Here is a 24,362-nt window from a genome sequence, read left to right as displayed (position 1 = left end):
AGCCGCGTACACCTGGATTATTGACATCCAGTCATTTATTTGAACCATCAATCGGCCATTCCGATTGTACACATGGTACAAGAAAAACGCGCACTGGTCACTGCTTCGCTGTTTGAATTGCATTAACTACCGCTTATGGCTGTCTTATATTAGTACGGGTTCTCAACAAAAGTTACCTCCTGACCTTTGTGAGTATTTGATGCCGGAAATTACTTTACAGTACCGATTGTAAATGTATTCGCATCAGGTAGTTCTTTATTAAGCTCAGTAGATGCAGCAAAAGAGGTCTTTTCATAGTACTCATAAATGTAATTCGAAACTTCAAAGATGATAAACTGAACTGAAGTCAACACAATGGAATTTTAAGATGAAGAGGAGAGATTAGAAATCGAGGCAGTACAGAGGATGCGCCTCGCGGTGCCACGCATTGATCCAGGAGTTGATGTGGTTGGTGATGAGGCTGCGGGCAGCTCGCACTTCCGCAGTGTCGTTAGGGTGGCTTCCACGCAGGTCGAGGTGGTGCGCACCCGAGGCGATGCGTACCACCGTTGCACCCGGCACTAACTCTTTCTCCAACACCCCGAACGCCGACCAAGGGTCGAGGTCTCCGTTGCTGCAACATGGAGGCGTGAATGGGATGGTGGTAAAAATAGCATCTCGCTTTAAATGAGAGCATCAAAAAGAGCACAATTGGTGTGTATGTGGGAGAGGGGCACTTTTCACCAATCTTCCGCACTTTACGGTTTTACTGGAACGGCTTTGACGATGTGCGTCACTTCATTGGAAAATCAACGAGCGAACAGAAGGGTTGTCTTATTCGCTTGAAGGACTTTACTCTTTCTCCTAACACTTGGGAATGAAAATCTTGATACCAATGAGGGATATGACTTCAAATACAATTTGTGAACCATTTCCTCAAATTTCAGAATTAACACATTCTCCTGCATGGAGATGTCAATTTTAAGGACTGTGCTAGTGAATATAGAAACAAGTCCAGGTAAACAGTTCTAACATGAGTTTGAGATGTGAGAAGCAACAAACCTAAAGATTAGCCTGGTGACAGTATAGAGATTCTTGGCCCACCACTGGACACCAGCCCAACCCATACGTGGTCTCACACCAAATTTCCTTTGGCAGGCATTGGAAAATTCAATTGGATCCCACGTAGATGGCTTGAACATGTCGGATTTGCCGTCAGAGCATATTGGATTTGTCATTTCCATACATGTCTACAGAGTGACAAAAAAACGCTAGTTGATGTCCAATTTGTGACCTCTTGGGGATAATTATGTGGTTGCAACGATGGAAAATGAGCACAAGTTGAATTCGTAGGTATTTTGCATTTGGATTTGTTAATTTGTTAAAAAGTAGAGAGTGTTGTAGTGTCTTTTTGAGAAGAATTGAAAACAGGCTTTAAATCGTGATTTTGAGGCCTAAATAAATTAATTTCTAGACTTCTTGCATACCGCGGGAACCCTGATAAGAGCTGTCAATGTAAAATTGAAGTACCTGCAGTTCCCAGCCCTTGGCATCAAGGTTTGTGGAGTTACCATCAAACGATAGGCAATTTTCTTCCTGCCGATAATTATAAATAGAAAAGAAGGCACATGCAAACTTCTCCACCTGTGGTACCATCTTCCCCCTGGTCCGACAGTCCACCATGGCCTTACAAAATTCCTAATTGAAAATTTATAGACTCGTAATGATTAATATAATGAACGCACGCTAATGCAACTTGGTTTCGATATGCTCAAATATTTTACCTGATTCGTAACATCAAATCCTTCCCTGTAGTACAATAAAAAAATGTGTAGTTTATTAGAGGCTCTAATTTCACGCTGATAATGTCGCGCTGGATTTTGTTGCTCATACGAAATAATAAACAGTTTATAAACATGAAAGTTCATTTGAGCCATCATGAGTGCACTGTGTGATTTCATACCATTACTGTACGGGAAAACTACCATTACTGTTGCACAGTTTTGGCTAAAGAAGATTGGCATTCAGCCCTTCAAAAGTACTGTTTAGTTGGTGTGATTTCGGATGAACACTGGATCGAATGTATTCTACGTAGGAAATTCGAAAACTGCATACCTTCACAGGCCACGCGGGAAGGTTACCAAGAAAAGAAGCACTGTAGGGATAGTTAGCCATTGCCAGAGTAATCAAATAGTCTTTTGTAAACTCGTAAATGAAGTCTCCGTTCGGAAAAGGCCTGCACGTTTTAAAAAGACCCGATAGACTAGCCAAACCACCTGCTAGTAGAGAAATCCAACCGAATAAGGACAATCACAGCTGAATGGTTAAACTGTGCCTTACGTTCCGCAGCAATATCATCCATGAGTGACCAAACCTCGCGAATAGTCGAGATACAAGTATCACCCCCAGCCTGTCTGTAGGCCCTTGTAGTGACTTGATAAAAGCCACGACAATCGGCCATCCCCGGAAAAAGCCATATGGGTGCAGATGATGCCAGACCTCTTCAATAGAATAAAACAGCATCAGTAAATTTTCGCAAACCAACCATCAGGAAAGACGATGTGTAGGCAGTTTGAGTGGCGAAAAGACGTACCCCGCAACGATATTGGGATAAGCCTGCCGAAACCACGCTGTCAACATGCCCCCATACGACCCACCAAATGAAATAACGGGTGAGTTGCTGAATTGGCGATTTGCACATTTGAAATCCGATATGAATTTGGCGTAATCTGCCAGTGCCTGCTCCGCAGTCAAGAAACCGAAATGATTGCGGTCCTAATAAAAAAAGGGTCAAAGACAAATGCGTAGCCCAAAAGGCGGACCGCTGAAATGGAACACTCAGGATTGATGTAATAAAGAATTTGTGATCAAGCACATGATACAAATAAACGAGCGCTTACTCGTAACTCCTAAAATCGACTAGAATTATCAAAGAAAAGTAGGAAAAACACACTAATTTGGAAGATGAAGTTAAGAAATGGAAAGACGTAGTAACGGAAGAGTGGTGAGTACACAGACAACAAAACATGCATCCACGGTATAAACCTCTAATTTAAAAGGTCCAAAATCTAAAACAGGTTTGATATTATAAAAAAAGCATCGAGACTAAAATGCAACCAAATGAACAATATACTACAAAGCAAATCTTACCAAAAAAGAGCGGCTACCAAATGGCAAAGATGTGCCGTAATAGCGGTGTTCAGCAAAAATAACAGCGCCGGACAATATTTTGGCCAGTTCAAACATGAATCCCTGAAATGAATAAGAATAAATGACCCACCGTGTTTTGTGCAAAGTGATCAATTAAGCCCTCATTCCCAGTATAAAACAATATTGGCCCACCAGGTTTCCATTCTTCCGTTGATATCAAATATGTTAGATTAAATTCTTGAGAAGGTGCAAACGAAAAATGGTCGACCTTAAATGAATATGATTAGCTGCAAATCTTGTACGAATTCAGTAAAGTTCCTCCTCTCATACGGGTATAAAGAGCGTGCGCTTTTCTCTAAAAATATTCTGTGGGATAAAATACCCACAGATGCATAAATGTTCAAAAAGATTAGTAGAAAGCACCACAAAATACGACACGAAAACATAATTGGGCCTCATACAAAGCGTAAATAAGTGATTGAACCAAACAAACGAAGTCCTTTAAAGAAAGATATCAATTGTTTTGCACAACCTACATAAAGGTGGTGCTTACCGACAACAATAGTTTTTACTGAATTCAAATACGATGTTTTTTAAGGTATCAATGAATCATACTAGTGCAGACGTAAAATTTTCCATGTCAGCACTAAAATAACCCAAACCTAAGTAAAAAATTGTTGTCCCTGTACATAAATTAAGAATGTTACATTTTAAAGCATGCGGTATCTCTTTAACAGACACACGTCTATTGTAACTATATATGGTTAGTTCACTTATCTTACCATTAGCAAAGTTCCCAAAGGCTTTAATATAGCTATGTAAAGTTCTAAGACTTCTCCAAGGGCGAAAAATAACGCTCAAGCAGAATGCACACATCCGACACGCAGAAGGTATCTGGACGACTGCATGGCCCGAAGGCCAGCTCACCAGTAGTGATACAATGGCCAAGCCAAAACCAGCTCTTTACCAAAATTGAGGGTTAAACTTTTGTCCCATTACAGCCATGCAAACTCGACAAAAAATATTTTCAAAAAGAAACATAATGTTGAGCTGAGGAACGTAAACATAAACCTTGAAATCAGAAGTTTGCGTGCTTGTACTCAACCCAAATATAAGGTTATTGCACTACAATGGTAATGCAGAGTTTAACAAACAAAAGGCGTTACTTTTTATTGACAATAAAGTGGTTTTGGTGTCTAATTAGGAAGGGCTGTACTGAACACCAAAACTCCTCTATAATTTGGCTGAGAAATAATTTTATCTAGAACGCTTACCTGCCATTTTTTACTGCTTCTCTCCCCTGCCTAATGTTTTGTTTTGTGGATTGGTGAGCCTGGTTAGGGAAGACATCCTATGCTGTAGCATCATAGAGTTTTTACAAATGACCAAAGCTTGCTTTCTCATACTTTCAATGACGCCACCCTAACTAAGATGTAGGCTCTGTCCGCGTGTTTGTCTTATGGTAATAGATTTTCTGGTTTATGAATCTGTGCAATGTGCAGGAAATCTAATTGATGCACTGACTCATATCCCACCTTTCAGCTCCTTAACCATTTTATCAGTAGTTCTTTTTAATCATAACTTTCTCACTCAACTTTCTTCTGGTTCTTTTCCAAATTTTACCCGCTTAACTTTTTGTTATTACCACCCAACAATGTGCTGGTTCTTTCGAGATATTTAGGTGGCGATACCTGCCAAATTGGGGCTGGACTTTGTATGATAACGGGTAGTTGAGCACTTTCGAAGTTTTTCTTGCCTTTGCAATTGACTGAGTTGTTTGTGTGGTGATTTTTTACCTATCCTCTTATCTGCCTTCTTTAGCTTTTGTGCAAGCCTGCCTGTTTTTCCGTTTTTTACTAGTTATATTCATGGTCATTTGAAAGTAGCTTTGCACCTTCATTTTGGGGCATTTTGGCTGCCCTGTTTTGTTTTTTTCCTGGATTCCTGCTTTAATGTTGTGCAACTATTTTTTGTGAACTACAAACCCGAGCTTCGTCGTTTTTTAAATTGAACTGCCTTCTGAAATATCCGCGGTTATTCTTTAATTTGTTTTTATTTTTGACTTTGATTTAGGCATTACTTCTTTATTTGCCATTGATTAGGATTTGTGAAGGATCGCTGTAACGGACCATTTGCTATCCATGGACCGATATCACGTTCTTGAATGCATAGGTGAGGGTTCATTTGGACGCGTTCACCGAGGTCGTAAACGCTATACTGGACGGGTAGGAATCCACTTATTTCTGTGCATTTTAATTTTTTTAGACTGTAGCCCTTAAGTTCATATCCAAATCGGACAAAAGTGATAGGGCCTTTCAAAACTTGAAAAAGGAGATTGAAATTATGAAGTCTTTGAACCATCCCAATATAATTGCCATCGTCGATGCCTTCGAGACGCCAAAAGAAATGGTCGCCGTTACGGAGTATGCCGAGGGAGACCTTTTTCAAATTCTCGAGGATGACAGATGCCTCCCTGAGAATGTGGTTAGTTCACGCTTTCTATCTTTTACAGAGGCGCTTTATAGATTCAATCAATAGCTGCACAATTGGTGTCGGCCTTATACTACCTCCATGCGAATCGTATTCTCCACAGGGATATGAAGCCACAGAACATCCTTCTCGGGCATGGGGGAGTGGTGAAATTATGTGACTTTGGTTTTGCCCGAGCGATGAGCTTCAACACCCTCGTGCTCACCTCGATCAAGGGCACGCCGCTATATATGGCCCCAGAGATTGTCGAGGAACGGCCCTACGATCACACCGCCGACCTTTGGGCTCTCGGCTGCATCCTCTATGAGCTGGCTGTCGGTACTCCTCCATTTTACACCAATAGCATTATTCAACTTGTCAAGATGATTACCACTAACAAGGTCAAGTGGACTGATAAGATGTCTCCTATGTTCAAGAGTTTCCTAGCTGGTTTGTTGGAAAAGGATTCCAAGCGGCGACTTCAATGGCCTGATCTTCTCTCACATCCATTTGTCGCGGATCTTGTTGATGGTATAGGAATTCTTCTAGGTTTTTATCTCTGCTGTTGTTATTCATATTCGTGAGATCAGGATTACAACAATCATAAAATCAGCAAATTGATAGACCGAATTCGTCATCATTCATGCTCTGTAATATCTCTTAAACTCCATCAATATTACTTGAACTTCACATGTTTCGCATTCGGTGAAATATCGTTTATGGCCTTAATTTTGTTTCCTTCAGTTTCTCCAATCACCAAACAGTTGAAAAGTCCATTTACGCAGCCCCTGACAGCCAGTCAATCGCTTGAAAAAGAGAGGCAGACCCAAATGAAGGCGCGACCCATGAGTAGTCGAATACTTCGCACTCTCTCGAGGGATTCTGCTGCGGCGCGCCCAGAGATTGCTCCCTCCGCTACATCAAAACCTTTAATCAGTCGTCAGGCCACTCTAACTGCGACTAAAAACAGGGTTGCTGTGAGTGGACTTGCATTTCTTTATACACAATGTCATAACGGCTGGTTTTAAAAACATGTGCTTTTTTACTTTTCCTGAGGCTACGGTTTTATTATTAAACGAACTGTGTGGCATTTGTAAACACAGCAATTAACGAATAGATAGAGTATAAAAAACACTAATGGTAAGAACTCCTCTTTAGCTACCGCCGTCGTCGCCATCGCTGTCGACACGAGGACCGACGGTGGAAGCGTCGGATGCACTGGTGTCGTGGTTGGGGTGCCTGAGTCGGCGGGATTTGGAGCTTTGGGAGACTCTGGGGCGTGTGCGTGAGGGCGGACGACCAGCGAGCGTGGCCGACGCCCAGGCATTGGCAGGCCGACTGGTCAGCCCTGAGGCTCTGGTGGCACGGACAGGAGTGGTGTGGGATCTCGTACTGATGTGCGACACCCGCTTTGTAACCAGTCTCTGCGCCAGCCTCGGCAAAGCCACGTGGTGGGCCCACCTTCTCGGTGGTGAACTGCCCCCCTCTCTCTCTACCCCCACTCCCACTCAGGCCGCTCAACATCTAGAGGCTATCATTGCAATCGTCTCTAATGTCATCACAGTCGAGTGGTGAGTCTCATCTCTTACTCAGCTGTTATGGACTCACCCAACTGAAGCGATTTGGATAGCCACGTTGGGAAGGAATAATTGTTTGTTTTAAATTTAGGATGGTTAAATGATTTTGTTTATTTTCTCTTGTCCACTAAAACCTTCCCTAACGATTTGATGGTATACCTGTATAGGGAAAAGTTACAGCTATTTTTTGTATCGAAATTTTTGATTTATTATTTCGTTGTAAAATGTATGAGGTAAATTTGCCTGATAACTTGAATGGAGGCTTAGCCCAACAGATTAGAGGCTGGGTAGTTGTGGTTAACTAGCGGGTATTGGTAAATTCGGAAAATGAATAGGTGACAACCTTAGTGGGATAGCTTACCCCCTCATAGGCGTAACCTGGTGACAGTGACGGTGCTGGGAATTAGTCCGCTGCCTCATGTTTGCATAACCATTGCCAATCCATCAAAAGTCGTACCCTCCCAAGCATGGGCGTTTTATTAGTTTCATCACTAATATCCTTTTATTTTTTTATGCCCTCTTTTTTTTCTGAATTGCGCCCCTCTTACGTTTTAGCAACGTTCTTATTCTCACCGACTTCTTCGAACGCACCAACATTCCTACTTTCTTTATTCAGCTTCTAGCTGAACTGCTGAAAAAGAAATCCTTCCTTTCCGTGAGTTGTAGCACTGACCTCCCTCTCAGTCTGTCGTCACCACCGTTATTTGACCCTTTATTGCTGAATTCCAATTTTGCCCAATTTAGCAATCCTGGTCTCAGAACCCCCTGCTTCGAATCATTTTCACTGTAAATGCCTACTTTGTGAGTGAGGTAGCACACACTCCGGATCCGCCGCCGTCTGCGTGAGTCCGTTAATTACTATAAATTAGTAAGAATTTTTCGGTGGATTTTGTGTTCCTTTACTCTGAAGAATTTTCTGGTTGGGGGTAGATTAATTTATTTTTAGCATAACTTCGATATTCTTTTGATACATTTGGGTGGTTCTTTTTTGAGTCTCAAATCTAGTTAAAGTCTGTTAAAAACACTGAATCTCGTACTTTATATATTAGTTGTCCACTTAGCGCATGCGATCAATCCAGAAAAAATCCTTAAAATGTGTTAATTACTATTTTGTCAAAGGAATAGAGCACTGGCACCGAATGCGTCCGACACATCAAATTGGCTGTCATTTTCTAGCGCCTTTGTTTGACTCCTGTTTAGACAAGCCACCTACGTAGGTGTGGGTCTGAAGTTACTGCAGTTGGTGCCCTCCCTCCTTTGCCTCACCCGCGACACCGATTTTATTCGCGGCGAGCAGACCATTCTGGTGAGCGAACGATGTTACCATCACTTCTTAGTGTGCGCTCTCCTTATCCAGAGGCTTCTTTGTGTGTTTGAGTAGCATGAAAAATTTCGCATAGTATAAATCCATCTTACTGTACCTCTTTAGGATTGCTGGAACTTCATGAATTACTCAATTGCGTAAACCTCAACTCCTAGAAATTTATTCTAGCAAAGAACAAAATATTACCTTTTTTTCTACTATGTCGGAGGACGTTTCCAATGCGCGAATTTTCCTCTACTTTCACTCCGCCAATTACATAATAACCACCGATTTTTGTGTCCAACTTTATTCTCTTTTCTTTTACTTTTATCACTCATATTTACTTTTTCGAGTGTCTTCGCTACTTTCTTGAGTGCCTTCGAAAATGGCCCAACGCCGTTATCTCTCAGTTCCTCTCTGCGGCCATCTCTGACTGCACTTCATCCATAGATGTTCTCTTGCAATTCCCTTCAATAGGCAGGATTTCAAAAGGCGCGTATTTTCGTTTAGTTTACTTCTAATTCAGATCACCTTATTTGTCCACGCTAGCCTCGTGGGCTTTATGTGTGCAATGTTGTGGGTGAATGCTGTATATATTGTGAGGTATTCAAGATGATATATGCACATCTAAAAGCAAGCTTTCTCTCACTGCCACATCCGATTTGAGACACTTTATAGTGAATGGAGGTTTCGACTTCAATCCTCTTAGCGTAAAATAACATTGTCTTCATAGTGAAGTGCTATTTGATCAATGCTTATAAATTCAATCCATTTACGACAGCTATTGCAGCAGTCATTTTGGTGATGTACGAAGTGATGCCATGGCTGCGGCAGGAGGTTAAGTTTTTGCGCTTAAACTGCATTTTCAGCCACATGTCCTGGCCTGGCACTCAGCACGTATCCCGCTCTTCTGCAGAGGACTCGGGAGCACGCAGATGGCATCCGCGAGAAGGTCATCATCATTCTAGCTCTTTTGACAGACCCCTTGAGATACGAACTGGATTCGACAGCGCATCAGGTGTTCCCTGCACTCCCACAACAAGTGCGTCCATCGTAACATCTACTAGACTATGAGTTACAATGAGCACAGGGCCAATATATGTGAATATACTGATTTCAAAGCCTTCGTGTGTTTTATGCAAACAGACAATGGAACGAATTGTTTTTGCTCAAGTTTTTTGCAGTGACTTTTAATATGAGGAAACCTAACACTTTAATGCTACCTTCTATTATATATCTGAAGATTTCCACTATTATTCCTTATTTGCTTATTGCTTTGTTCTTAATGAATCTTGGGACAAATTTTACAACTCCTTGTGCTTACTGAATATGGGAAATTGCGGGTGTAAAAGTACGGTTAGTTGGTTTACTCATACGAAGTCTCACCCACGTTTTAATACCCGTTTGCTGTACACTTTTTCACTACTTCCCTGATGCTTGACGCGGTTATTGTGCTGCTTTTAGATGGCCTCCTACATAGGCTCGCGCCTCTGTGATCGGCACATGAAGGAATACCTTCAGACCCTCGTTTGTGCCATCCGCGAAACTAACGTATGCACTCTGGCCGCAAGTGTAAGCTCCATTTTCATCAGACATTTAACAGAATTAGATGAATTGGAAGATTGCAAAATACTTCTACTTGTGTATTCAATACCTTTTTGGGAAAGGAATACGTTCGCAAAGTATTGTTAAAGAGAACTGTTGCGGCAGGATAACGAAACGTGTTCTAATGAGCTCTTTGTATTTGTGTAGATCCTCTATGAATGTATGCAGAATGCTCCTTCATTGGCCATACTTTTGACTTCGGATGATTCAGGTTACATTGACAATTTAATGGGAATCCTGGAATTTTTGGTATGTATAGGTTGCTATGGTATTGTAACTGACACTAATCCTTTTTCATATGCAGTGTTCAACTTGATTCGGTTGCATAATATTGTAGATAATGTAGGCATTACTGCCGAACCGAATGCACTTACTAAACTCATTGAATCGCCTTTGTATCATAAGTGAAACATGTTATTTGCTCAAAGTTACTTGAATTTTCATCAGTGATAATGATCCTTGAACTGCAAGACATAGACATAGTTTAGTGGATTAAAATTCTCGGCTTTTTAATGATTTATGCGTGATCGCTCGTTGTGACAACACACATCCATTGTTGCAGTTGCAGGAGACTGAACCGAAGACAGTCCGTCTTATTGAAATTGCCATTCTCTCACTTAGCTGCGCAATAATGCTGCTGCGTTCAGTACCCAACGCGTAAGTTAAAGGCGAATCCATATTTGTGTTTGGATTTAGAGATACTGTTGTTCAAAAGAGCAGCTGTTCGAATAATTTATTCCGTGTACAGACAATTACGGTTTAGTACACGTGCTACCCATTCATTTCAAGTATCTGTTTTCACATTTCAGAATCTCGGTGAAAGCGAAAAAACTTTCTTCTCTCTTCACACATTCACAGTTACCGAATCATGCGGTATGACAACATTTTTTTAGAAATTTCGTGATTTATGTATTGCACGCTGATGTGAGTTTAGGCGGCAATGGCTCTGTTACTGGGAGAGATGATGCATCATCAGCCGCTGATTCCGGTGGTAGAAGCGCGTGACCTGGCGCGGGTGCTGTTGCTGGTGTTGAGCAGTCCGTTGGTGCAGAGTCGAGATGCGCGCGAGCGTCTGCTGGCTGCTGCTCGACCCCCCTCCTCCACTTCCACCTCCTACTCCTCCGTTGCCACTCTCGCCACCGCAGTCGGCCGCACCTCGCTAGCTGAGGAGGAGGAAGCAGCGGCAGTCCTCTTCGGTCTCCCCCAGACCCCCTGGCCTCAAGATAAGGGATGGCTAGACGGCCTCTTCCATCTCGTGCACTGCTGTTCTGCGCATCCGGTGAGTCGCCTCCCATTCTTTGTCTCTCAACACCGGCTCTTTGTTGAAATAGCTCTTCACTTTGGCTAAACGTCCTCCTGTGTCCGGATGTAAAGAACTAGCTGCTTCACTAAGATTTATGAATCGTGGTTAAACAACTACTGCTTAATGTATTTCTATAAGTCCATAGCCTCTACTCAGTAACCATAGTTGTAATTCGCTTTTGAACTAAACGGTAGGGTAAAAGAATCTAGCTCGACTTTATCCATTGGTCAAAACGTATTAACTATTTTTGAATCACATTGAACTTTCAACTTCAAGAGGAAATATATCCCAAAAGCCTTGGCTATCTCTCAAGTGCTGCTAAAAGATACGGGTTTCTTGCAACCTTGTTTCACTCTTGTGCTCGATGTGCATCGTTACTGTTTAACCTGAAAAAATGAAAAAGTGCCTTCCTACAGCTGCTGTGTTTGTCTATGGAGAATTTACATTATTCTCATCTTACACCTTAATTTTTCTTTATCATGCTTGTCTTTGAGAATAAAGAGGACAACCAAGAGGAGATTATTTTTGAGCTTTTTGACTTAATTGTACGCAAACCTATCAGACATGTTGAACACGACTTATTCCTCAATTTTTGACCATTTAAGTGATTAATTACACCAGCGCTGAAAGGAAGGAAGGACGTAACATAACATGTCATTATGGAATCAATCTAAAATGAAATAAGGGCGCTGGGGAGAATGAATTATCCTAAAAATTACTTATTAACTAAAAGTTCTCCATTGGCACCTGATATCAAACGTCGTATTCTTAATGGTTAGACACCATTGAGAAAACGGATCGCGCAACGAGTAGAGCGCAATTTTAGAGCTTTTTTCGCAGGGACCCGTCGAAAGGCAAAAAGTCCATAACTTTTTGGCAATCTGAGTCTTAAACCTCAATTTGGGAATTAATATGGAAAATGCGAGGTTCTGTCACAGTAATGTTTTGAACGCGCCCGAGACACCGTCTTCACTGCCTTGCACACACAAGCACATGTGGACGTCACTGTTGAAGCGTTTGCTGGAGGGTCAGGTGTGGTCGCGGCTGTGGCCGACTATCGGACAGGTGCTCGATGTGTCTGCTCGCCACCAACAACGCGGATACCGTACCGCTCTTCTGGACTGGCGCATCCTCTCTCCTACTGGCCTCCTTCACGTCCTCCAACTCGCTCTTAAAATCGTCCAAAAGGTGCGTCTTCCTCCCCATGGCTACTGGAAAACTTGCATAATGCTGCTTACATTTATCTCCACTTTTTTAGCACGGGGAAGGGTTATGTATCACTTATGTTTGCATCCAAAATTTATTTTTACCGTTTTAACATCCCTACCTTAGTCACTTGTTTGGGCTGGTGGTATTGATGTCACTTCCTTTTATGGGGTCTTCTCATGTGAATGCGATTTATGGAATCGTAGGAACCACGTCTTCTGCTGCATTCACTGCGCGATGAAACAAGTGATGTTCTGGTCTGCTTAAATTTCCTCCTTTCCCTCCCCGGAACGCATCACAAGTTCGTTGGTGCTTTTTGCTGTTATACTGCTCTCTCTCTTGTTGCCGTTTCATAACTATCTTCCTTTTCAATTTCATTACCAGTGACAGCAGCAGCTTTGTCAACATTTCGCAATCAGCAGTGAACATTCTTGAATTTCCGCTAAACGCCAAAAATACGGCGGAATATCTGCCGGCCATTTTGCCGTAAGATATTAAAGACTTTTTGATTGTTTGTCATTAAAGATCATTTTGTAGTTGAATCAGCAGGAGCGATGCACAAATTTGGCTACCTGCGGCTTTGAATAAATAGGAACTCCTAAATCTGGCTTAAGTGCTACTTTTCTCGAAGAGTAATTGACTTCAATTTTCCTACATACAGTGGGCCATCGTTACACGCATTGGTCTTGACTCCTTTCCAGAATTAGCATTCCCCATCAAAATGGAATGCCTCAAACGTTTGTAGATGTACTGTTTGTGCACCTTCTTTTGAGGTTCGTGCTGTCAATGCTGCACTAGTACGATAACGGAACTCATGTTCATGTATGGCATTATTTTTTGTCTCCAATTTCTCGGAAATCAGCCCAAAAGATGGCAAATCGAAAGAGACACCTCTGGAGTATTAATGATCCATCTTCTAGGAAGAGTTAAATGAAATGTCGCAGATATTTTCTCCCAAATTTGCTGTTCAATAAAATTGGGTGTTTTGACCTTTATTCGTTGGTTTTTTTGAAAGCGCATTCGCCACCGGTGGCACTCTAACTGCTCTGGGCCGGCTGGCCATCTTTCTGGCCAAGACCTCAGATACGACCTCATTGGCCATGCCAGATCAGGAGAGGGATGCAGGACGGTGCTTCTTCGAGGTAGCATCGTGGGGTCTTGCACTCAACACAGCTACCGGTGCTCAGCATCCCTTCGTCGTCGGTCTCTGGGGCGGTCCCGCAGAGCGTCGTTGGTGCGCAGGCGGCTACCTCTCTGGCCAATCTCAACAGATTGAGCCTTTCATTGAATCCATTGTGGCGGCCATCAAAACTCCTGAGGGCAATATCAATCCGGTTCGTTACTTAGTTGACTCCTTACCTGCTTTGATCGTCTCTCTTCAACTCTACCTCACCAAATTTTTTTGGTTCTATTTGATTACTACCGTGATGTTTGTGAATTCATGAATCAGTTCCCATAAGAATACGTGCTTTTCAACTGCTTCACCTAGCAATCCAAATAGAAATAGTTTGCCGTTCGATATCACCATTTAGATAGTCTTGAAGTGAAATACTCATGACTACTCTTATCTGTCTGCAATTATTTCAATGAAGGGTTTCGTGGTACTTGTGATCGGTAGCCTACGCTCCTCCGACAGAACATTATTCGAATCAGTCTGCAAATTTCTCACTCACCTCTTTCTCAATGTGATCGAATCACACGGCTCTTCTGGCGCCACAGCCAGCCCCACACTCACTGAATCCAGAGACCAGGCGCAGGTTCTGCTAAAACAGCTCGTTTTCGCAATTGTTTCCGTCGAAGACAGTGAGTTACCCGCTATAACCCTTAACATAAACTACCCGTCAATTCACACCTTATGTGGTTTTGGTCAATGATGGTTTCCAGCTTGTACCCACCTAAAATTTAGCTCATTTACACTTGGATCTAACTGCATCTAGTTTATCAATATTTGATACTTGTGCCTAGCTCCACGCGCTTACTATATGACACCACATTTTCCTTTCACTTTTCATCAAATAATCAGTATTACTGATTAACGGTTATCGAATACTACTCACTCTTTACAAACACACCGTAATCCTCCTTCAGGTGAGAAATCCAACTCTGCTTTAAAACAAATGCTAGCACAAGGGCAACCCTTACCAGGGATTCTGTGGTCCCTCTCAGCTCTCATTTCAATGTTCGCTATTTCCGAGAGTGCACGAACCTTGTCAGCATCAAACTTCCCCGCTCTCTCCGCATTTGCCACTTGTTCTTTCACGATACTGCAGGGGCATGATTACTTGGGCAGCTCGAACGCCGCTGTTCGCTACTACGCCCTCACCCTTCTCGCATTCGTCTCCCAGTGGGGAGCCCCCAAACCCGATTCTACGCTAATCAGCACTCTCGAAAATCTCCTGAGTGTCGACCAAAACCCCGCGGTTCGAGTGGCAGCCTGTGGTATGTCCACTCACCAATTTGCTAACACGACGGTAACTGGACTTAATTAACCATTAAACAAACTCACATCACTCTTCTTTTTCCTTTTTAAATAGCTTTTGTTAGAACTTGATACAATATGAAATCATGAATGCATGGCTTGGAACAAACACTCTGATTTGCGTCCCTAACGTTTAGCACTATGGCACACAAATTTTGAACTGTCTTTGTCTAGGTAGTGGCTTATCGTATACATCACAAACATGAATTTCGGACATTGCCAATCAACAGATACTGCCACAATGATGCAAACATCCGAGAAAACAATTTAATCCTAACTTTGAAACGCCTGTTAGAGGCCTTGCTTGCCATTTTAAAGAATTTGATGGTGCATTATTAAGGGATTTGTTGTTTATTATAACTTGGTGTAAAAGTCTATCCTGATGGAAGTGCAAAGTCTTTGACCACTGCCGTAGGTTTCTTCGAGTGTCAGGTTGTGAACGCCCTGGAGACTGGCTCAGTCGTCGAAACTCGAATGCTCAGTTGGTAGGTGCACGATTTTTAGCCCCTCTTATTTCACAAAAACATTTTCGAACCCCTTCTCATCCAGTCTCTTAGAATCCGGATGCACTGACTCATCATTAGATGTTCAAGAGGCTGCCTTGGGCGCTATGCGGAGGATTTTCGAAATGGACCCCACGCTAAAGCAGGTGCTATTCCAGTCTTCCGCCTTATCTATTCATGCATAAGTATGCACAGTCCATACCTGAGGAGTAGCAGCTTTAACATATCTTTCATTATTTGTCAGAAATTTCTTCAAACCAGCGTCCTTCAAAGGCTGATCGTCCAATACAGTACCGCTACTCAGCAGGTTCAGCGACCCAGTCTTCTGCAACGCCTTTTCGCAAATCGGAATCACCCGCAAACATCGGCTTCAGCAACTCAGTCCGCTAACTCATCCGTCCAGGAGTCGATACTAGGGCATCTTTCCGCCTTATGCGAGTTCGAGAAGTCTCAATAGAACCCCCCTCCCCTATCCCCGTGTTAACCCCTTCAGGCTGTGCCCACACCATATTGCACTCATATTGTTATGATTTTGCACTCGTTTGATGCTTTGCACCCCACTGTTTTTCGGTGTTTAATTATTTCCTTTTATGGGTTGAACATACCACGATTGTAATAAATACTTCGGCCTAGGGAACTGTTCTCGTGAAAAGTATAGGTAGAGCGGTGTCGGGAATCTTCGTTTCCTTGGGATCGATAATGAACAAAGATTCAAGCGTACCAGCCAATTTCATTTGCAAAGGTTGACAGGTCATTCCACTTGAAGAATCAGTCGGGCAACGTTCCTTTCATCTAATAAACGTAAAAAATAGATGTCCCTGGATAGGTGCAGAGATGAAGAAACGGGATTAAGTACACCATCAGTGTGCCGATCATGCGTAACCCACCTGACCTCGAGTGAAAATTTATCGTCTATGGTCATTTGAAGAATAAGAACCGAATGAGTTGCTGAGTGTACCGAACAACAATTTTATGTATGTATGGATGAAGCTGCTTGAGGCGATGTAGGACAGCCACCCAGGCAAAGGTTAAGAAATCAAAAATCTGTGTAAATGTTACAGCTTCACTTTTCATTGCAGAATAATAGGAGGGGGTGAAGAAATCGAAGCCTTACCAAAGTAGGTGAGCGTTTACGCGCGGGCTTTGACCACCTTATTGCCATGTTCGACGAGTTCCCTCATAGTAACGCGACCACGTAGTTCGATGAATTTGGCAATTGCCTCGTATTCCTTGGGTTCTATACACAGGAACTTGCCACGATCGTCCAGAACACCGCTCAGTGCACCCTCTGAAATCAACCACTGGATCTTCTCCACACAGGCCTACAAAATTGAAGCTATTTAACGTAACGAAGGAGTGCAAATACATCGCTACACAGAGTACTAACTCACATCGGTTTTCATATCAAACATGACGCAAAGTCGCTCCAGGGAAATCAGTTTCGCTTCCTTAACTGCCTCGACAAATTGATGGTTAAGTCGCCTTTCGGCTTCTTCGTCCAAAGGCTGAATACCGACACCCTCCCCCTCAATGGAGAAGGTAGCCTTCAGCTGTTCATACTTGGCCTGCTCTCGCATCTCCCGCTCTAGCCTCAGTTTCTCTTCTGCCGCTGCCTACAAAAGATCCAGCAACAAACGGAAACGATACGTACGAAACCACAAGTGTAGCGTTAAGCGCTGACCAAACTGGCTTTTTAGAGTAAAGGATACCGCCTTCCGCGCTAAAAAGTCACTTTGACAACTTTTTAAAACCCTTAAGGCAGTTTGGTAGTATAGACAAACATCATTGAATTTAAGTAGACACGAATTCACCCAAAGCAGTAAACCACACGCGGTTTACAGATCCACGAATATGAACAAGTCCAGATTTCTGATAAGCTTAGACAAGTTACTTCCGATAGCACTAAATAGCTCCATACGGAACTTCATAAAGCTACATTAAACATTCGACTGCAAGACCAAAGTGGGTGGTTGGCCCATACACCCACCATAACATGCATAATATTAACAACGAACAAAAAATGTGGACACACTAAAATAGCTCAAAACAAAGAACGCACTTGAGCTGCTTCGGCAGCAGCTTCTTTCGCTTCAGTGTCTTTTCTTTTCTTAATTTCTTCGTCCTCTTTCTTCCGCATCGCTTCCCTATATCTCTCTTCCATCTCGCGTTCCTCCTTTCGACGTTCCTTTTCAGCCAATTTTTGGGCTTTTTTAGCCCCTACCTTCTTTTTAGGAAGCATCACTGGCAGTTTTGCCTCAGAATCTGTTTTCGTTGAGCCATCGTCATCGCTGCCCTCACTGAGGGAATCAAAATCGGACTCCGTCATGAGCTGAGGTGATCGGGAGGTGGAAACGGCAGACCGTTGTTGATATCGACGGGCTGCTGAGTTGCCAAGACGACGTCTATTTGACAACCCCTGCCTTCCATCTCGCCGGGAGGATTCTACGATAAAAGAGTGACCAAATACGCAGTACTCTGAAGTAAAAGCATCATGAATGCAATTGTAAAGTCAAAAAACAAGAACAAGAGCCGATAAACCTACTTTTCCATGCACGACCTTCAAGGAATAAGATAAAAAATGCTACGATACACAAAATACACGTCAGGACAAGGAGAACTAGCTCCATTGTGCACAAATGTATTGCACGGTGTTCACCATCGACATTATCATTGGAGCCTATGTCAGTAGGGTATCAAGTTATAAATTATACTGCCATCCACAATTATTTAGGAGTGGACTAGAATATACTTGCATAAAAGTGCTATACTTTTAAGGAATTTAAACATAAAAGACACCCATGTTTGAATTTATCTGACAAAGCAAGCGATGGTATTGGCTCCAAATTGTTGACAAAAGTAAAAACATCAATATGTTAGTCTAACATGGTTAAAAAATGTTTGGTTAGACCTTTTTTGCCAAGTTTTTTTTGAAGTAGTAGTACCTTGGCTATCTCTGGGACTGACGGTATGCGATACGATTAGAGCCCCGCGTTTTCCCTTAAGCTGCAAGAAGTCATGGTTTTATAATGCGTTATGTGTTTGTAAAAATATCGGTTTTTTAGAAAACCACTTGGGTGCCTTGCCATGGTGTCTTTGTCGGGTGGGCTTGCCCCCGTCTATATCAATAGTCCTTAACCCTACTGCACAGTAAATATATGGATCCCATCCGAGTATAATGTTTTTTTCATGCTAATGGGAGCCTCACTTAACTACGATAGTATGGCAGAAAATACATTCTTGAATTGTGGAAGAGCGGAGAGGCTACTGGCACGACCCAGAGGCCATGCCACTAGGCGGAGGAGCAGTCTGTGATGTAACGTCCCAAGACTCCCTTAAGACGAAAGAAGACACAATACTCGGGCAGAATATATATATTCAGCGCAGAGAAGGTGTCTGGGCTATTGGCATGGCCCAAAAGGCCAGCCCACCCAGCGAGGTACAAGGGAGCTGATTCAAAGTACAAAAGTGGCGCCTCACCAGAACCGAGGGATAAACCACTATCGTATTACAGTGTAAACCTAACTGCTTAAATAGTCAAACATGGAGTTTAGTAAACTACTAGAGAACGGCGTTACAAACGAATGTTCTTTATCACATTTAGTCTGCAGATGTAGTCTTACTTGTCACCGTACTGCCCATGTAGATTACACGACTACACGAGTGTTGGCTCCTCCGTATTCTTGCATGTTCTTCAAATTGACGCCAAACGCATATGCACGCATCGTCCGTAAAAACCCCATTACTACTCGCACCTTCAAAGCTTTATCCACGCTTGGGATCCTTCAAGTGTTTTGTTAGTTGCCGTAGATATGTTTAGCACTTCAGACCTTTTTTAATCAATGCAGCCTCTCATCAAGACGTTTTAAATTGCCCTATAGATCATTGTTTAGTCTGCAAAAAAAGTGCCTGTAAATATACCTATTTTTAATTGTTTTAATCTAGATTGACTTTTACTTACAATTTCATTACTTTTCTCCTTTGATGCTTCCATGTGTAATGCTTTTTGTTACCCTTAATTGCCTTAGCTCCCTTTGCCCTTGTGAGTCGTAGGATTATTTCGAAATTAATATTTCTTGTTTTAGTGCCTGACTTTTATTTAATTAGTCTTTTGGAACCCTCCAGACTTTGGTATTTCCTTCCATCTACAAACCTAGAAGTCGACCAATCAACTTACCGTCAGTCAACGGCATATATCTGAATGTTTGGTTTTTTGTAACGTAGGCGACGACATCATTGTTTGCCGATTTCGTGGTGTTTTAAAAGCAACGAGACTGATGCTCGAGCAATAATTCATTGTTACTAACTTATACGAGTCGTGCTTCCTCTCATCAATTGAGTTTTTTGATGGCTATCGTTCTATGCTCGCAACTACCAACATCTCGACTGATTTCTTACGGGGTGTTTTCCATCGTACTTTCTTGTTTGGCCTTATGGAGGTATCGACATTATCATTCCTATGAAGCCGAGGAAAGTGCTCTTTTGAGGGAGGTGAAAAACTTGTCCACTCTTGAACGCGTTATGCAGGACAACTGCATTGTTGTGGCAGCGTTTAATTTGGTGTTTTGCCTTCTTATATCTCTGGTGAAGGGGTTGCAGTACTTTTTCTTTGGGCCCCTTGTTGGCTCGGAACCCCAATTCATACGCGAGAGGTTGATGCAGTTTGCTTTGTCAAGGTCGGTCTTTTTAATTGGTGTCATCAATGCAACGAAGTGGAGCAGTTTGCTAGGTTGGACTTTGTGGTTCGGTTGCCTTAGTTGTTTGTATGGTTTTACTCGTTTGGCGCGTCCTCGATGTGAACAGCTCATTGCCAAAAACAACATTACGCGATGGCAATGGCTACGCTTTGGTAGTATGCTAATTGTTTTGAATTGTGGAACCCTGGCTCTCCTCTCGCTAGGTCTCAAATTCTGCTGTTATTTGTCGGATGTTACTCCAGAAGCTAATGTATTCGGTGAATTGAGTTCCCGGTTTTCCAAAGAGGTTATGCTCGAGGGTCCTGATGCATTCGATTATGCAGACGAGACTTCCGCTGATTTCTATCAAATTATCCACGTGTTGGTATTTATGTTTTCTGATTCAATTCTTGTCCTGGCTCTCCTGCTAAGGATTGAGCTTATAATTGTCGTCAGTTTATTGGATGGGTTTACGTGGCTACGCCATATGCCCTCCTTTGACAAAGCTCTGTGGCTCTACAACGTCAATCTGGTGTTTGATGTGCTCACTCTCACTCTTCATTTTTCAAATCATGTACATATGTTGATCTGGACGCGAATGGCGTCTCTAACGAGCCCCATTATTTGTATCCAGATATTCATTAGCTATGGCTGCCTGGCTCGACGGCTTCGTCGTCACTTCGCCTACCAAAATCATGTTAGAGCCGTTCGTCAAGAATTTCCGCTGGAGCATATTGACCGGGAAGTACGTTTATGATCTTCGTCTTAGTGTAAATGGTATTTGGGCAATATTCTTGCACCTAAGCTGAATTACTCAGTCAATCTCCGCTCTTTAAAGTAATGATATTAGAGTCGATTGATTTTACTTTTATTACAAGTATGGTTTATCGAATCTTGTTTGCCCTCCTACAGATGATTGATGTGGATAAAAATAGAAATGAAGAACGGCTTTCGGAACCGGGAACCTGCGCTATATGTTGGGACCCCCTGTGGAATTGGCGGAGGCTGCCCTGCAATCACTGTTTTCATGAAACCTGCTTGACTATGTGGATCGAGCAGGATCTCAGTTGTCCCACTTGCAGGCATCGTATTCTGCCCCAAATGTCCCATCGCCAACGTAGAGCGCAACGGTCTAGTGTAATCGGGGCAGTTATGCGCGACCTTTTCAATTTGTTTGACAGAGGCGATACGGAGGCACCGCCTCAACAGGCTGCGGAGAATCAGCAGGCTATACGTAATGTACTTGTGCGTCTAAGACAGCGTGGCGTAGCTCGCGCCACTGGTCCTTCGTTCGATCTCAGCGTCCGCGTCACCTTGGGCTCTGGAAGGCATCTGATGCAGCGTGCGGCTCAACCATCTGTGAATGAAACCATTCAAGTAAACTTTCTGCATCTCCCCACGTTACTTATGACTTAATTTGTCTTGAGCCGTCTTTTACCTCATTTAATTGCTTTAACATACGACTAATGAAGGAGAATATCGACTAGCTCTATGGCAATTATTTAACATTGGCTTTCAGACGAATCATGATGCAGCAGTTAACTACCAACACCAGAATGACCAAGTCATCCAGTCGACGACTCGCAGTCGTTTTTACCGCTTCGATGGGTCAAACTACTTCCCGTGGTTGCCTGCCCTTGATATTGAATTCTCCGAGGTACGTCTTTTTTCGTGTTATTTTCTTACTCGTTTACTCTAATCATTGGCGGCCCCTAGATGTTTATTTCCCCTTTCAAGCTAGTGCGTATTCAGGTAAGTTGTTGCGCTCATTAATGATCTATTTCTGGTTGTTATTACCTCCAGATATATCTTTTGGTTCCTGCAAGGTCGGCTGAATATACGGTTGTGAAGAATCTTTCTTCTCACAACTAGGACATTATTGAGAAAGTTTTTTTTTGTGATACATTTAAAACAGATTCATGAGTTCTTAATTTCGCACAATGCTAACGGTACTGCATAGACTTGAATGGATCACAAGGCGAGTGTTGTGAGGCAGCGTGACGTACCGATTGCTGCGAGTATGGTCACGCGCAATCACTAGGATATGCTTCGTGTGGGAACATTATACGAGAACTGTGGGCATCTTTTAGACTGAACAGCATGTGGCGCCCCTTCCAACGAATCGGCCAATGAATGAATCGCCAGCAGAGGTTGTTACTCAACAACACCAGCATCAGAGACAGCGTGTATCAACTACATTTATTTCACGGCTGCTTCCCTTTCGCACCACTGCTGCCGATGGCGCGCACCACCGTCGCCATCTGGTACGTGATCTCTCATCTAGCATGCGCGCCCAGGCGGAGCAAATCGCTGCGGCCTTTCCTGCCGTCCCACTGAGGGCGATTCTGGCTGACCTTGCGGTGACTCGTGTGCCCGAGGCCACGGTTGAGAACATTCTTGCGGGGCGCGTGGTAGGCACGGAGAGCGATTCGCCTCTTGAGGAATTTTCTCAGGATGGCACCACTATTAACAGTGCTTACGAGGAGGTACGTGATACAGAGTCGCATGTGCAGTCGTATTAATTACGCATACTTAAACACGTTCTTAGTCCCCTTCGTTCCAGTTTTGGTTTTATCTCATTTTTATCGAATAAAGGGGAATTCACTAAGTAGACTACTCTTAGTCGACGTAAATTCATTCCCAGCGTCACGTTAATAGATACTCAGAATTCATGGCGAAAGCTTTTTGTGTATCACATACTTCTTATTAGTTTTATTGTAGTATCCACACGCTAATCATTTCTGGTGTCTCAATTTACGTGATGTAAATTTGTAACCCGTAGAAGTTTACTAGTATGGGTGTGGTTCGAATAATCAATTCCGACAAGTCTTTGTATTGACAGAAAGCAACTGATCTGTGTCCATTTTTCGAGTATTACGCAAAACTTGTTGCTCGGTGTTTCAATTTTAGCCGACGCCTGAGAACATAGCTCCTTCCACCTCAATTCATCCACCCTGGGAGACTGAGGAAGTATTCGCGAGAGCAGAACAGGAACCCTCCACCGGGGAACAACAGCCCTCAGGTTCCTCTTTAATGGCTCAACGGAAGCAGCAGATGTTCGCTCGAGCCCGTCAGCACTTCCTCATGTTGCAGCAGCGTCGCAGGGCGTCGTAAACAGCCTCCAATCCACCCAGATGTCTACCTTATCGAACTCCCAGCTGCGCCTCCTTTCTTCACCATCCCTAATCGTCACGTGTACTTTTGTGCCAACTGAATGAGGGAAGGTTTGACGCAATTGTGATCTACCTGTCGGCGTAACTACTTTATTTTACGATATAAAAGTAAAGCCATGTAATGCTCTTGGCCCTATTCACTGGAGTCATCGCTTAGATATGTTAGAATACAAGGTGAGGTCGCCTATCACTTAGTGACACTTTCGGCCTTAAAAATATATTTTTTGAGGTCATAGGTCATTCGGTTTTGGTAGTCCAATTTGTTTAATATAGGTAAGGTTTCTATTTAGAGACAAAGAGTATGTAGGCAATAGGGTGAGGCGAGCTCACGCAGAAATGATCATAAGGCTAGCTCCAGGTCGTTGCAGACACATCTGTTTTCGCGATCGTGGAATGCAGACCCAGATGAAGGGGCAAGTGTAGATCGTATGCTGATTATTCAGCGAATGGAGAAATAATGAGCTTTGGTTGACGTCTAGGGTTCTAGTTCCCTCAACATCAAGCTCGCGGCGTGTTTCACATCAGGTATTGGTATTTTACGACCCGTTATCCAAGCTAAGTCTAGTGCGAGAGTTGCTGCAACTTTGTGTCAATCTGATTTGTTTGGTGACGTCAACATACTTAGAAAGAACGGGAAATCAAATGGGTTGGAGTGCTGCACTTAGCAGGAAAGTGGATGAGCCTGAGGGTAAGCCGGTGGCATTTGCATGCTGACAATGTGGGTTCGGAACGTTTTGTAAAAAGTGGGCCGTTTTCTACGTCTTGGGGTTCCCCATTTCGGATCGTCAATTTGAATGGGAAACAGGAGAGCCTTCTCTCGTTTCCCAATAACATTTCATTTTTATTATAATTTTTGTGTTGAATTAGAGCTACTTTACAGCAATGGCGCCTCACGTGTCATTCTGTTTCTCGATAACAAGCGGCCGAAATTTGCATACTGGC

At 42.9% G+C, this 24,362-nt stretch overlaps 4 protein-coding genes across 4 annotated transcripts; 2 read left to right on the top strand and 2 right to left on the bottom strand. All coding sequences in view use genetic code 11, as the record gives it.

Annotated features, from left to right (window-relative positions):
• Window positions 1–381: 381 nt before the first annotated feature.
• On the bottom strand, window positions 382–4,410 carry EGR_02952 (Lysosomal Pro-X carboxypeptidase; the record flags this gene model as incomplete). Its single annotated transcript, XM_024492201.1, has 10 exons — window positions 382–613; window positions 1,042–1,229; window positions 1,510–1,575; window positions 2,050–2,255; window positions 2,320–2,480; window positions 2,573–2,754; window positions 3,130–3,231; window positions 3,260–3,397; window positions 3,432–3,484; window positions 4,404–4,410. The coding sequence occupies 10 exons, from the start codon at window positions 4,408–4,410 to the stop codon at window positions 382–384; spliced, it is 1,335 nt and encodes a 444-aa protein (XP_024353396.1).
• An 860-nt stretch (window positions 4,411–5,270) lies between these two features.
• EGR_02951 (Serine/threonine-protein kinase) lies at window positions 5,271–9,805 on the top strand (the record flags this gene model as incomplete). The annotated part of the gene is made up of 5 exons (XM_024492200.1): window positions 5,271–5,354; window positions 5,395–5,552; window positions 5,963–6,147; window positions 7,267–7,408; window positions 9,625–9,805. The coding sequence occupies 5 exons, from the start codon at window positions 5,271–5,273 to the stop codon at window positions 9,803–9,805; spliced, it is 750 nt and encodes a 249-aa protein (XP_024353395.1).
• Window positions 9,806–16,325: 6,520 nt separating this feature from the next.
• EGR_02950 (DDRGK domain-containing protein) lies at window positions 16,326–18,201 on the bottom strand (the record flags this gene model as incomplete). The annotated part of the gene is made up of 5 exons (XM_024492199.1): window positions 16,326–16,359; window positions 16,709–16,896; window positions 16,966–17,187; window positions 17,634–18,016; window positions 18,117–18,201. 5 exons carry the CDS (start codon window positions 18,199–18,201, stop codon window positions 16,326–16,328), a joined length of 912 nt encoding a protein of 303 aa, XP_024353394.1.
• Window positions 18,202–19,918: 1,717 nt separating this feature from the next.
• Window positions 19,919–23,361, top strand: EGR_02949 (Autocrine motility factor receptor, isoform; the record flags this gene model as incomplete). Its single annotated transcript, XM_024492198.1, has 5 exons — window positions 19,919–20,992; window positions 21,160–21,624; window positions 21,767–21,904; window positions 22,338–22,733; window positions 23,158–23,361. 5 exons carry the CDS (start codon window positions 19,919–19,921, stop codon window positions 23,359–23,361), a joined length of 2,277 nt encoding a protein of 758 aa, XP_024353393.1.
• Window positions 23,362–24,362: the final 1,001 nt, after the last annotated feature.

Source organism: Echinococcus granulosus, assembly GCF_000524195.1.
Source record: "Echinococcus granulosus chromosome Unknown EG_S00014, whole genome shotgun sequence".
Taxonomy (NCBI): domain Eukaryota; kingdom Metazoa; phylum Platyhelminthes; class Cestoda; order Cyclophyllidea; family Taeniidae; genus Echinococcus; species Echinococcus granulosus.
The sequence above is the reverse complement of the archived record's forward strand: the minus strand, read 5'-3'. Positions and strand labels throughout refer to the sequence as shown.